Below are 13060 nucleotides of genomic sequence, written 5' to 3'. Positions count from 1 at the left end.
GTTCAAATGTCCTTCAACAAATGAATAAACTGTGGTACATCCATATAGTGGAATACTGTCCCCCACAATAATAAGGAATAAAATACTGTTTCTTGCAGCAAGTTAGATAAATACCAAAGGTATCTGCCAGTGAAAGAAGCCAGTCTCAAAAGGTTACATACTATGTTATCCCATTCGTATGACTGTTGAAAAGAAAAAGCTGCAGTGACAGGGAATAGATTAGTGACCTCCACGGGGATGTGAAAAGAAGGTGTAGCTACAGAGATGGAGCCAAAGGGAGGGCTTTTTCAGGCTGATGCAACTGTTCCATATCTTAGTGGTAGTTACATAAATCTACTCATATGTTAAAAATTTACAGAACTGTACATCAAAAAGTCCATTTTACTGTATGTCGATATAAAAAAATAAATATTAAAAAGTCTAAAAAGCAACAAAAACTGCTTCCAGGATTTCCTGTAAAACCTCTTCAACAAACACCATCTAATCAAGCTGTTACTGCCTCACTCTTCCACTGCCCGAAATAGATGTATGTTTGAGGATCACCAGAAACTGTCAAGAGTCTCCACCTGGAAGACAGCGAGAAAAAGAAACAAACAGGAGAAACAAAACCCAGTGGAGACAATGCCAGTATAGAAATCAGAAGGGAAACTTAATAACATCAGCGAAATAAGACTATCATGTTCATGAAAGAAGAAGCCTAAAAAGGAATTTTTCAGAAAAAAAATAATAGGAGAGTAGAATTAATACATTAAATAGGAAAAAACATCTAAGAAAGTAGGATAAAAAGGCAATGGGAAATCAGAGAGAAATTAAGAAGATTAGAAAAGTAATTCAGGAAAGCCAATATCAAAATAATAAGAGTTTAAATAAAACAGAAAATATAGAGGACATAATTATCAAAGAAATAAGTAAAGAAAATTTCCCAAAAGGAAAGGATATGACTTTGCAGACTGAAAAGTCCTGCCCACTGCCTAGCAGAGTGGTTAGAAGAAAAAGCCATAGCAAGGTTACATCATACTGAAATTACAAATACCAGGGACAAGGATGAGATCCCAAAAATCTCCAAAGAGGAAAAACTAATAGGTTACATATAAAAGACTTAGAATTAGAGTATCTATAAACTTGGTTTTTTGTGTGTTTTTTTGCAAAGTCACTCAGCTATATACATTTGTGTTGTTTAGCCACTAAGTCATGTCTGACCGTTTTGCGATCCCACGGACTGCAGCCCACCAGGCTCCTCTCTCTATGGGATTTACCCAGCAAAAATATTGGAGTAGGTTTCCATTTCTTTCTCCAGGGGATCTTCCTGACCCAGGGGTCAAACCAAATCTCCTGCATTGCAGGCAGATTCTTTACCATGGAGCCACTGGGGAAGTCCTCCAGTTACATATACATCCCTTTTAAAATTACTTTCCATTATGGTTTATCACATGATATTGAATACAGTTCCCTGTTTATCCATCCTATATATGGTTTCCATGAAGCATCTAAAAACCCTTTAACTTCAGGACTAGAAGATAGAAGACGATGAAGCATCAACTCCAAAGCATCAAGGCAAAGTGAACTCCAACCTAGTGGTCTATAATAACAACCTTCCAAGAACGGGGTCTCCATTTTTAGGTCAAAATCTTTACCTTCCACAGACCATCAGTTTAAAAAGTTACCATAGGCTAAAACAATGAGAGTTAAATCAGAAAAGAGGAAGATGGGGGAATTAGGAACAAGAATACTACAGAGACATGAAGAAATTCTACAGAATGTTGGTCAAGAGAAATTCCAAGACCTAGCTCTGAAACACTTTTTGCAAACCAGTGGTACAAGTTAAACACTTGGGATTGTGTGAGGTTTGGCATCATCCACTAAAGCTAAAGGGCCAGCCTCTGAGCCAGCAGTTTTAAAATCTGGCACATACTCAACAGATATGCATGCTTGTGAACACCAAGATACATATAGAAGATTGTTCGTAACATCTTTCTCTGTAATAACCCTAAACTGGAAACAGGCAAATGTCCAGCAATAGCAACATGGCTTTAAAAACTATGATACAGACCATAAAAGGGAAGAACTGATGCTTTCGAATTGTGGTGCTGGAGAAGACTCTTGAGAGTCCCTTGGACTTCAAGGAGATCAAACCAGTCAATCCTAAATGAAATCAATCCTGAATATTCACTGAAAGGACTGATGTTGAAGCTGAAGCTCCAATACTTTGGCCACCTGATGTGATGAGACGACTTATTGGAAAAGACCCTGATTCTGGGAAAGATTGAAGACAGGAGGAGAAAGGGATGACAGATAACAAGATGGTTGGGTGGCATCACTGACTCAATGGACATGACTTTGAGCAAACTCTGGGAGATGGTAAAGGACAGGGAAGCCTGGTGTGCTGCAGACCATGGGGTTGCAAACAGTTGGACATGACTTATTGACTGAACAACAACAATGACATAACAATTGGAAGAATAAATTATTGAAACAGATAAAAACATGAATGAATCTCACAGACATAATAATATGCCAAAGAAGCCAGGCACATTAGAGTTGCACGATGTATGATTCCATTTACATAAAGTTCAAAAACAGATTGGAAATTAACCTATACTTGAGAAGTCTGAATAATGGTTCTCCTTTGGCTGGGGGGTAGGGGTTGGGGTTAACTGGGAGCAGACATTAGGGGTTTTAGAGGAACTGATGATGTTCTATTTCTAGATCTGGGTGGTGTGCATGTGATTTTGCTTTACAAAAATTCATAGAGCGCTTCACTTGTGATCTGTGCACTTTTCCCCATAAATGTCATATTTCCATGAAACATCTGTTTTAAAAAGTAGAACAAATACTAGAGAAAAGTAATGAATGAGACGAGAGGGTGAAGAAGTTAAAGAAGTTTAAGGTCCTTGCATGGCTCAGGTGAAGTTTAACAGTGTCAATGTAATTAAAACTTTGTGAAGATGAGCAGGCGTGTCACAAATTTAAGTCCAAGAACCTATATGATTTTAACAGAATGAATAACTTTCAAATGAGTGTATATTAAAAAAGATATTATTCAATGCAAGACAAATCAAGTTTGAAAAGTAGGGAAAAAAGCATAGATAATGAATTCCAAACTGAAAGCACAAGATAAAATGGTAGAAATGAATGCAAATATATGGGAGACATCAGCATGTGGATGGTAATTGAAACCACTAGAGAAAATGAGATTTCTCCCAGGGAGAGCAAGTATATGTAGAAAAGAAGGAGACCTAGGATGGAATTTAGAGAAACAAAAAGATGAAAGTTCTAAATTGAGGAAGACAGATCCACCAGTGAAAATGAAAAGTAACCCTGAGAGAAATAGAATGAAGCAACCTCAGCAGCATTTTCCCGAATAAGATTTTTTTTAAGTAGTATCATTTGCTTGAATGAATTACAATAACAGCAAAAAGGCAACCATCGTACAGATACTTCCAAAAGTGGGGTGATCATAATTTATATCCAAATCAGGACATCTTGGAGACTGTGGAAGGGGGTGCTAATTAAAAGCAAGGCTAGTATAGCAGAATAAACCAAGCTTGGATGTATAGTGATGGTTTGCACACCTCTTATCTTGCATAATAAAGCCATTCTCACTGAAAATTATTCTACTCATCTCAATACCAAGGTAATGTTGGGTATGAAAATACCAACATAAACAAATATATCTAATGGGAAAAAATCCTTTCTAATAAACAATTCTTCCAGAAACTAGTGTTTGTTTTAAAACATGACTCACTGATCATTGTGTGTCACCAAAATAGGCAGGTGGAAGGTCTGAGAATGATTAAGCCAAAGTGTCTGAAATTTTTAATTCCTAAAGAAATGGCAGATTTGAAAGAAAGAGGCTAAACTCAGATTTCTACAACCAAAGAGAGGTTGGCATCCTTTTTTTAAAAAAAAAACAACTAATACAATTTTATACAACAATAAAGCAGTTCCCAAATAAATCTGAGCAATAGTGTGCTAAATAAAGATTTACAGATTTTTCGTTTGTTTGTTTTTAACCCTAGAACTTCGCAAAGACTTTAATGGGTTAATACGCAATGTGAATTTCAGAGGATGGGAGGGATGGTAAACAGCATGTGTATGTGTGTGTACGCTCAGTCACTCAGTCTTTTCTGACTCTTTGGGACCCTGCAGACTGTAGCCTGCCAGGCTCCTCTGTCAACGGAATTTTCCAGGCAAGAATACTGGAGAGGGCTGCCATTTCCTACTCCAGGGGATCTTCCCAATCCTGGGATCGAACCTGCGTCTTCTGTGTCTCCTACCTTGGCAGGCAGACTTTTTACCACGGTGCCTAGCACATCCTATATGTAATTAACCTAAGAATCTTCCTTTTCTCAGACCCTCTCTTGGAACTAGCCTTCCATGGAAAACACTTCGGAGAATATTGGAGTAAGCACTAATAAATACTTTGTGCCAAGGCCATTTTCCCATATGTAATTAAATGAATATTGGACCAGGCGTGATATCCAGGTGTCCAAGCTCCACAATACTGGGCATGATCTTGGGTTCTCATATGGCTTCTCAAAGCCTCCATTTCTGTACCTGTAAATTCAGGAGTTCTAACTAGATCCTCTCTTAGGTATTATCTATCTCTAATATTACATGACTTCATTTATGTTTTATTGGGATATAGTTGCTTTACAATATTGTGTTAGTTTCTGCTGTACAATGAATTGAATCACTTACATGTATACATATATTCCTCCCTCTTGGATCTCCTTTCCACCCCCTCCCTAACCCACCCTTCCAGGTCGCCACAGAACACTGAGCTGAGCTCCCTGCGTATACTAGTGATCTACTTTACACGTGATAGTGTATATATGGCAACCCCAATCTCCCAACCCATCCCGCTCCCCCTTTACCTCTGTGCCCACATGTTCTCTACATCTGCATCTTTTTTCCTGCCCTGCAAATAGGTTCATCTGTACCACCCTTCTAGAGTCCACATTTATGCCTCAATTCATAACATTTTTCTCTTTCTGACTTATTTCATCCTCTATGACAACCTCTAGGTCCATCCATGTCTCTACAAATGGCCCAGTTTCATTTTTAATAGCTGACTAATATTCCATTGTGTATATGTGATAATGTCATTCATATACACAATAAATTGCATGGCTTTAAGATTCAGATGCCTAACTAAGACCTAGATCATGCCTATAAAAAATTGTTTAACATTTTCCATCCAAGGACTTTGGTCCTGCACTTACTTGTTAGGAGACTGAGAAGTTCTCAGCTGTATTGCATGGCTGGTGAATTATACCCCAGGGGTGAGATTATATTTTGTTATGATAAGCACCCTTTTGTCATAATCTGAATCTTAATTTATGTCACTCTTCCACTAATTATGATGTCTATTTAGCATCAATTAAGATGTTGTGACATTAATTTGCCAGGACACTTGGTTCTTCAGCTTGATGGGCGTTTTGTTTTTAGCATCTTCTCTAAGGTTGTTTCTGAGAAATTTATGGGCCTTAGGTCAACCCGCATCACAGAATCTAAATCTGGATCTCATGTCTCTTGAAAACTAAGGAACTTGAACCGAAGAATCATCTCTCAAGGTGGTAATCTTTTCAGAGAAAAGGAAAAACTGGCAGGTATTTCCCTCCTAAAAACAAGGATTCGGAAGAGAAAGAAGGAAGGAAGCTGGAGAATTAAACGTAGGAAAATGTAGCTTAATAAGAAAGTGATTTTTTAAACTCAATATTGGTATCTGTAGTTATGAATCATCAAAGGAAGCAGCAAAGTAAAAACTTATCACTTAAATGTCAGTTGGTCAAAGCATTCAGGAATGAGCTAAAGAGAACACTCTTCCCTTGGTCCCCAGAAGTACTCTAGGTCCCCTCCATCTATGATTATTCTGAACTGTGACACTAAAATGCATGTAACTCCTTCAAGAAAAAGAACGAAGGGACTCATTATAGGTCGGAAACCAATGGCAGCCAGGGACTTCCCTTGAGAACTAGTACTTCTTACCCAAGAAGTCCTCAGCTCAGCTACATTCTTGTCCGCTGGCCATGCAGTGGTGGGGAAGTCATCCATAGTTTGATGTTTATCACATAGATACACACACTGAGGTAAATATTAGGGGATCACTTAAGAAACCCTAGTAAACTACAGCAAACAACACAAATTTATATCACCATTTTTTTTATGGGAGGGGGCCCTAAATAGAGTAAGAACCCTATGAACAAAATGTTGATGTTGAAACTTGGCAAACCACAGTCCATAAAGACGAAATGGACTCACATTATTTCATAAACTTTGTGAGGTTAGAGTAAATGAACCTAAAATTATTAGACTTTTTAATTGGTGTGGATAAAAACCCTAAATCGCAACCAGATAAGAGTTCTGTGAGCCACTCAGGGCTTTTGTGATTTATATGAACACAACACACCGAAATCTTATGTGTGCTTGAATTTTATGATAAATATCACCACTGCTACAAATCAAAGAATCCTCTAACTTTGACCAACTAAACACAAGATTTGCTAAAGAATTCTATTAAAACTACATATCCTGAATCATCAAAGGACCCAGAACATATGATTCTGTTTTGATGAACAACTTAAAAGAATCACATGAAGGCACTTACCTTGTGGGCAAAATGACCCAGTAGTAAGCTGTCAGTAATTGATGTATTTGCATCACTTTCCAAGACATCAATTCCAAAATCTCTGCATGCATAAACCTGGAAGTTTTTCAGGTGAAGATTGCTACTTCTAAAAATCTATAAAAGCAACAATATACGTCATGTCAAAGGTCTGAGGCTCGGCTTTTCTTGCAGATTTCCTGTAGCTTCTTTAATTATTGATTAAGTACAAATGAGTGTGCTATATCATATTTAAGCTGCTTTTGTCCATCAATATCTGTGCAGGCAACCCAAAGTTGCCGTGAGGTCAGCATTAACTAGCCCCCTTTGTAACATCCCCTCTGCGCTTTTCATTTTTCTTCCTAACAACTGAGGCATTATAAAGGTCAATGTGAATTCTTCATGTATTTAAAATAAGCTTGCAACTGTCAAATTACACAAAATTAATGGAGAAAAACAAAACATCCAGGAACTCCAGTACTTAATATTTACCTCAGTGTTATTAACTAAGATTGTCAAACACTTGCAAATATGAAATAAGTAATTCAGCATGACTATAGATTCAAAATACATTCTCTGTGTATACAGCTTAGGTTAGTGGCTCCAAACAAGGATCAAGGATTAACCAAACACGCTTGTTAGAGTTGAAAGAATTACACTAGCTTGGGGAACCCAGGCCTAAGTTTTTAACCTGGCACTGATATTAGCTAATTATGTGATCTTCAGCAAGACTTTTTACTTCTCCCAGCTCTCAGTTCAACCATTTTGAAAATCAGGGTGGAGGTCAGGACTGCCAGTTAAACTTATACAGTCACCCCTCTGTTTATTAAATAGGGCCATGTTTACATTTGTATCTTCAAGTGGGAGTCTCCTATTAAATAAGGCCAAGGTAAACTTTCATGCATTGGAGAAGGAAATGGCAACCCACTCCAGTGTTCTGGCCTGGAGAATCCCAGGGACAGGGGAGCCTGGTGGGCTGCCGTCTACGGGGTCGCACAGAGTCGGACACGACTGAAGCGACGCAGCAGCAGCAACCTTGATTTACCACAGGTTAGTGCTTTTACTTGTCAATCAGTTTTTGTGCTTGACTTTTCAAGAAAACTGAATAGCTTGCATTTCCCACTCTACATTACCTTTTATAGAATGATAGATCTTTGAAGACACAGAGGTCTGTGTAAACAATATAGCTATGATCTGAACAAATTTGACAACAGTTTTTACTTCATTACAGGCATCAGACCCTCTGGAAGGTACAAATTGTCTCTCTGCATAAGAGGGATTTGTCCCCACTATATTCACTGTGCTAATGAGAAACAAAGTACTTTATCAAATTTAATGAAAACAAAATATTTAGTACAACTGGGATTCTTCCTGTTAGCTACCCCAATTTTGTATCTTGTACAAAATTTCCCCCCATCTATGATCATTTTCCTTATGTTGAATATGTGAAATAAATACCTAACCTTCTTACTGTGACTTAATTATATGTTTTATTCTATTTTCTGCATGTCCTGTAGATGTATCTCTTCATCTTTGTATCTTAGGCTCTATATTTCTCCATGGCAGAGACCAAATGTATGTAATTTTCTCTGTGTAACACCAAATAGAGACCCTGGATAATTTTTACATGGTATTGGTAATAGTGAGCATACAAAGCTTTCTTATAAGAAGTCACTGCAATAAAGAAAAGTAAATGAGTTAACATTAACATTTTCTTTCAAAGAAAATAAAATTTGGCCCATTGGTAAAGGGGAGAATGCCACTTTGACCTGGAATTTTTGTGTTTCATTGATGAACAGCACTTTTTCTTATGACTGAAAGCGGATGTTAGGTATCAAGCACACAACTTTTGCAGTCTGGACTCTGCACCTGATTTTGCTACTAACAAACGGTGTGACCCTTGGCAAATCCCTTTACTTTCTGAGCCTTAATCTTTTCCCCAAATAAGCATGTGAGGGGAAGAATACATGACCTCCTTTGATTCTTCTTGGTTGCAAATCTCTACGATTCTGTTGTTCCCTTAGAGCTTCTGAAAAGTCACCACAGAGGCAATGGACAAACCTTGGCTTGCTGATGAGGAATCTGTTCATTCAACAACTATTTGACACACACACCTATGATGCTGTTGGCTCCTTAAAGCTGCGATAATATAGCAATCCTCCCCCAGAAACCAATCATCGCCTTTTAAGTAGAGATGCAGAATAAGAAAATGAATGACATTTCTAACTTTAAAAAATTAAAGAAACATACCTGGGCACCACCTGCACTTCCCCAAACTGTGAAATTCTGGAACAGGGTGGAGCCAGCGCTATTATCCCAAGGAGGCTGGAATTTAGGGTATACAAAGAGACCAGACCTGGGGAGAAAGATAAAGAGTGAAATTTGGCTGATTCCTGCATTCCATATGTCTCACTCATTGGAAAATATAAAACTGAAGATACTGAATAAGGGAATAAGTGAGACTGAAGAGGAGGTCTTCTCTCTGATGGTCACTGCCCATCCCTCAGCCTTTCTTTCTGTGACCCTCTGTGACCTGCTCCTGGATCTCAACAAGGTGAAGGTTGCTGTGGTGCTATTCCATTCCATCAGCCCCTGTAAATTCTATCAGCTCCTTCCTAGGAACCTGGACACCCCTGACTAGCCCTACAGAGCCCCACTCTTCCATCAGCCTTCTTCTAGATCCACCCCTTTGCTGAGGAAGCCATATACCAGAGCCTATAACCCGTGCAACTTTTGTGCTTCTCCCTGAAATGGCCTAGCATTGGGCATTTTTGGATACCTTCTCCCCTCATATCCCAGGGTTGCTGAAAGCTGCTAGATAAAAAAAAAAAAACTTCATTATCTTAATAATAATTTCATGACACATGTACTGATCCTACCTCAGCCAGCACTTCAACATGGCTGAACAATGGTGCTTAATCCTCATTCTAGTCTCCTTATAATTTCCCATCATTACAATATTGTCTCACTATTACTAATGTAACTATTATCAGAATCATTTATATTGAGGAATTCCCTGGAGGTCCAGTGGTTAGCATTCTGCACTTTCACTGCTGAGGTTGCAGATTCAATCCCTGGTCAGGGAAACAAGATCACACAAGCCACACAACACAGCCAAAAATAATAATATCAATACTAAATTGTTTAATAGAATTATTTCTATCAACTATTGAGTTCTTACCATATTCCAGATGTTCTCTTAGGTGTATAACATAAGTCATCTCTAATTTTCAAATCAAACTTTCAATAGAGATGTGGCCCTATTTTACAAATAGATGTCTGACTCTTTAGAAAAAAGCAAGTTACTCAAAGTCCAGCTCTGAATCAAGTCCCGACTGACTCTGAAGCTCACATTTTCCTTACTTTTCTACCATGGTTCCCAGTCCTTGCTCTTAGCAGATGACTGCATCCTCTAAATAGCAAAGACCTTGAACTAGTCACTGTCATCTCACAGTGTGCAAGTCACAGGCAAAGAGCCTCTTCTCCAAACCTCGTCTCCCCACTCAGCTCCTGAGCTCAGGCATTCTGGCCTCCCAAGTGCCCCCAGTCTCTTGGGAGTTTAATTCATTTCTCTATGAAATTGTTCTCTGGCCACAAAAGGCGTCCTGTGTCCTGTGCCCCCTCAAATGACCTCTCTCTCTGTTCCCTTTCCCTTCACCACCAAACTTATGACCGAAGATGCTCACTCAGATATATCATCAAATCTTACATGGATGCCAAGCATTATTCAACCTTCTCTATGAGTCTTCTACAAAAAAAAAAAAAAAAAAAGTTACACCCAAAATGTAGATGAACTTCCCCAAAGTTACCTTGTACAAGAATGTGCACTATTCCGTGTAAATGAGAGAAGTGGAGCTTGGGATGTTTGGTTGGTCACAAGATGAAAAAAGTAGCCATAACCAGCAGCAAACACCCTGTTTCCCTGCAGAAATTAAATATAGTTTAATCATAGTTAGTCCATTACAATAAGGCCACTGGAAAGACTTTTAAATGTGCTCATTCTTCTTTCTCACTTAATTCCTACCAAGTCATATTGATATACCTTGATCATACATTCATTCTGAAAAACAAGCTGTGGGGTGTGTGTGTAGGTTTGCGTATGTATAATGGAATATCACTCAGCCAGTAAAAAGAATGAAATCATCTCATTTGCAGCAACATAGATGAACCTAGAGATTATCATACTAAGCCAAGTAAGTCAGAGAGAAAGACAAACACCATACGGTCTCACTTACATGTGGAATCTCAAATACAACACCAGTGAGTATATCTTTGAAAGAGAAACAGATTCACAGACATAGAGAACAGACTTCTGGTTGCCAAGGGGGTAGAGGGGTGGGAGAGGATAGACTGGAAGTTTGGGATTAGCAGATGCAAACCATTATATGCAAGATGAATTAACAACAAAGTGCTACTGTATAGCACAGGGGACTGTATTCAATATCCTGTGCTAGATTGCAATGGAAAAGAATGTGAAAAAGAACATCAAGATGTATAACTGAGTCACTTTGCTGTAGAGAAGAGATTAAACAGAACACTGTAAATCCAAACAAATATATCCTCATTCCTCCTCCTCCAGGCAGTTCAACTGGACTTTAATTTCCCCACCTCAATAGCTGGAATCTCATGTTAACACATCCTTGTAAATTTCCACAGTGACAAGCTTACTTGTATCACCTAATCCAAGCTCTTCTCTTTGTTATGTGAAAAACACTTGGGGCCAAAGGCCTTCCTAAAGCCAAGTCTCCACAAAGAGTTCTCTCTGATCCTCTGAACAAATCACTGATTTGACTACGGGCTGAAGGCCAGTAATAGCACTATCCATGCCTTAGCTCTGAGACACAGCTGCTGCTGCTGCTGCTGCTGCTGCTAAGTCGATTCAGTTGTGTCCAACTCTGTGCGACCCCATAGATGGCAGCCCACCAGGCTCCCCCATCCCTGGGATTCTCCAGGCAAGAACACTGGAGTGGGTTGCCATTTCCTTCTCCAATGCAGGAAAGTGAAAAGTGAAAGTGAAGTCACTCAGTCGTGTCCGACTCTTAGAGACCCCATGGACTGTAGCCTACCAGGCTCCTCCATCCATGGGATTTTCCAGGCAAGAGTACTGGAGTGGGTTGCCACTACCTTCTCCACTGAGACACAGCAGCTGAGTTCAAATACAACTCAAATCCCCTCAAGGTACTCTTGTCACCATTCAATCATTTCAATCACCTATAATTCTTGATAAGATTTACCTTCTAAATACTTTAATGCCTTTTATATGCTCATGTACTCTTGCCTGGAGAATCCCGTGGATGGAGGAGCCTGGTAGGCTACAGTCCACAGGGTCGCAAAGAGTCGGACACGACTGAGCGACTTCACTTCACTTCATGCTCATATAAAACCTAAATTCTCCAATTGATGATATGAGTTTGGGGCTGTAATTCTGAGCAAACAACACAATGAGCTTATTTTTATATAATTCAATTAAATACCTGCAAATATCCATCATTATATAGTATATTTTAAGACAGAGTAGAAAGCCAACTCCCTAAAGAGTGTAATACTGGACACAGAGGTATTTTGCTTGGTTATATCCAATGTTTACAAAAATGTGCATTTTATTGCACCATTTTAAAACCAGGAGACTTGAGATAAAAACTCAGACACTTTTTAAAAAAAATTCTGAGCCCAACTCCTGTGGGATAGCCATAGATTAGCTGGAGCTAAGAAGAGCTTACTGTCTTGGACTATGGATGACTTTGCCATGCATGGTGCTAAGTCACTCAGTCACGCCCTACTCTTTAAAACCCTATGGGCTGTAGTTGGCCAGGCTCCTCTGTCCATGGGATTCTCTAGGCAAGAACACTGGAGTGGGTTGCCATGCCCTCCTCCAAGGGATCTTCCCAACCCAGGGATTGAACCCACGTCTCTTATGTCTCCTGCATTGGAGGGTGGATTCTTTACCACAAGAACACCTGGGAAGTCCCCACCTGGAAAGTCCCCACCTTTCCTGCTTCAGTTCTTTATGATATCAGGCTGATCCCTGGAGCCACTGACTTTACAACCTCTTAACCCCAGGCAATAGTCAATGCTATGTGGGCTATTCTGTTTTAGTGGGAGGAATGAACAGCCAACAGATCAGGATGCTAGATACATCCTATGTACTTGTGGGCATCTGTCCTGTCCCATGGGAACCCAGAGAAGGAAAGCCAGGGAACAAGCTGCCCAGTCTCAGCTCTACACCTTGTGTGACAGGGGTAAAGGGAGCCCTGAAATAGGATGTTTTAAAACCAACAATACTCAACTCCTGGTGTATGCGAAAGGAGAAACCAGTGCCCCAGCCCCTGGAGGTTGCTGGCTTCTGGAGAAGTGTGAGTGAAGGCCAGAATTGACCCTGAGATGGGAGGCCTGGCAGGGAGACAACACTGCTGGGACCTGGTAGGTGGGCCAGGGCTTACTGACATAATCATA

General features: G+C 39.5%; 1 protein-coding gene across 1 annotated transcript in view; it reads right to left on the bottom strand.

Annotated features, from left to right (window-relative positions):
* PKHD1 (polycystic kidney and hepatic disease 1 (autosomal recessive)) overlaps positions 1-13060 on the bottom strand; it is a 443812-nt gene that overhangs the window by 233587 nt on the left and 197165 nt on the right. The window contains exons 45-47 of the mRNA XM_010863025.1: positions 10417-10529; positions 8858-8963; positions 6611-6745 (exon numbers count right to left, since the gene is read on the bottom strand). Coding sequence (XP_010861327.1) covers positions 6611-6745; positions 8858-8963; positions 10417-10529 — 354 coding nt within the window. The remainder of the gene's footprint in view (positions 1-6610; positions 6746-8857; positions 8964-10416; positions 10530-13060) is intronic.

The sequence above is a fragment of the Bison bison genome, unplaced genomic scaffold (assembly GCF_000754665.1).
Source record: "Bison bison bison isolate TAMUID 2011002044 unplaced genomic scaffold, Bison_UMD1.0 scf7180017864487, whole genome shotgun sequence".
In the NCBI taxonomy this organism is placed as follows: domain Eukaryota; kingdom Metazoa; phylum Chordata; class Mammalia; order Artiodactyla; family Bovidae; genus Bison; species Bison bison.
Note: the sequence above shows the minus strand (reverse complement) of the source record. Positions and strands in the feature narration are given on the sequence as shown.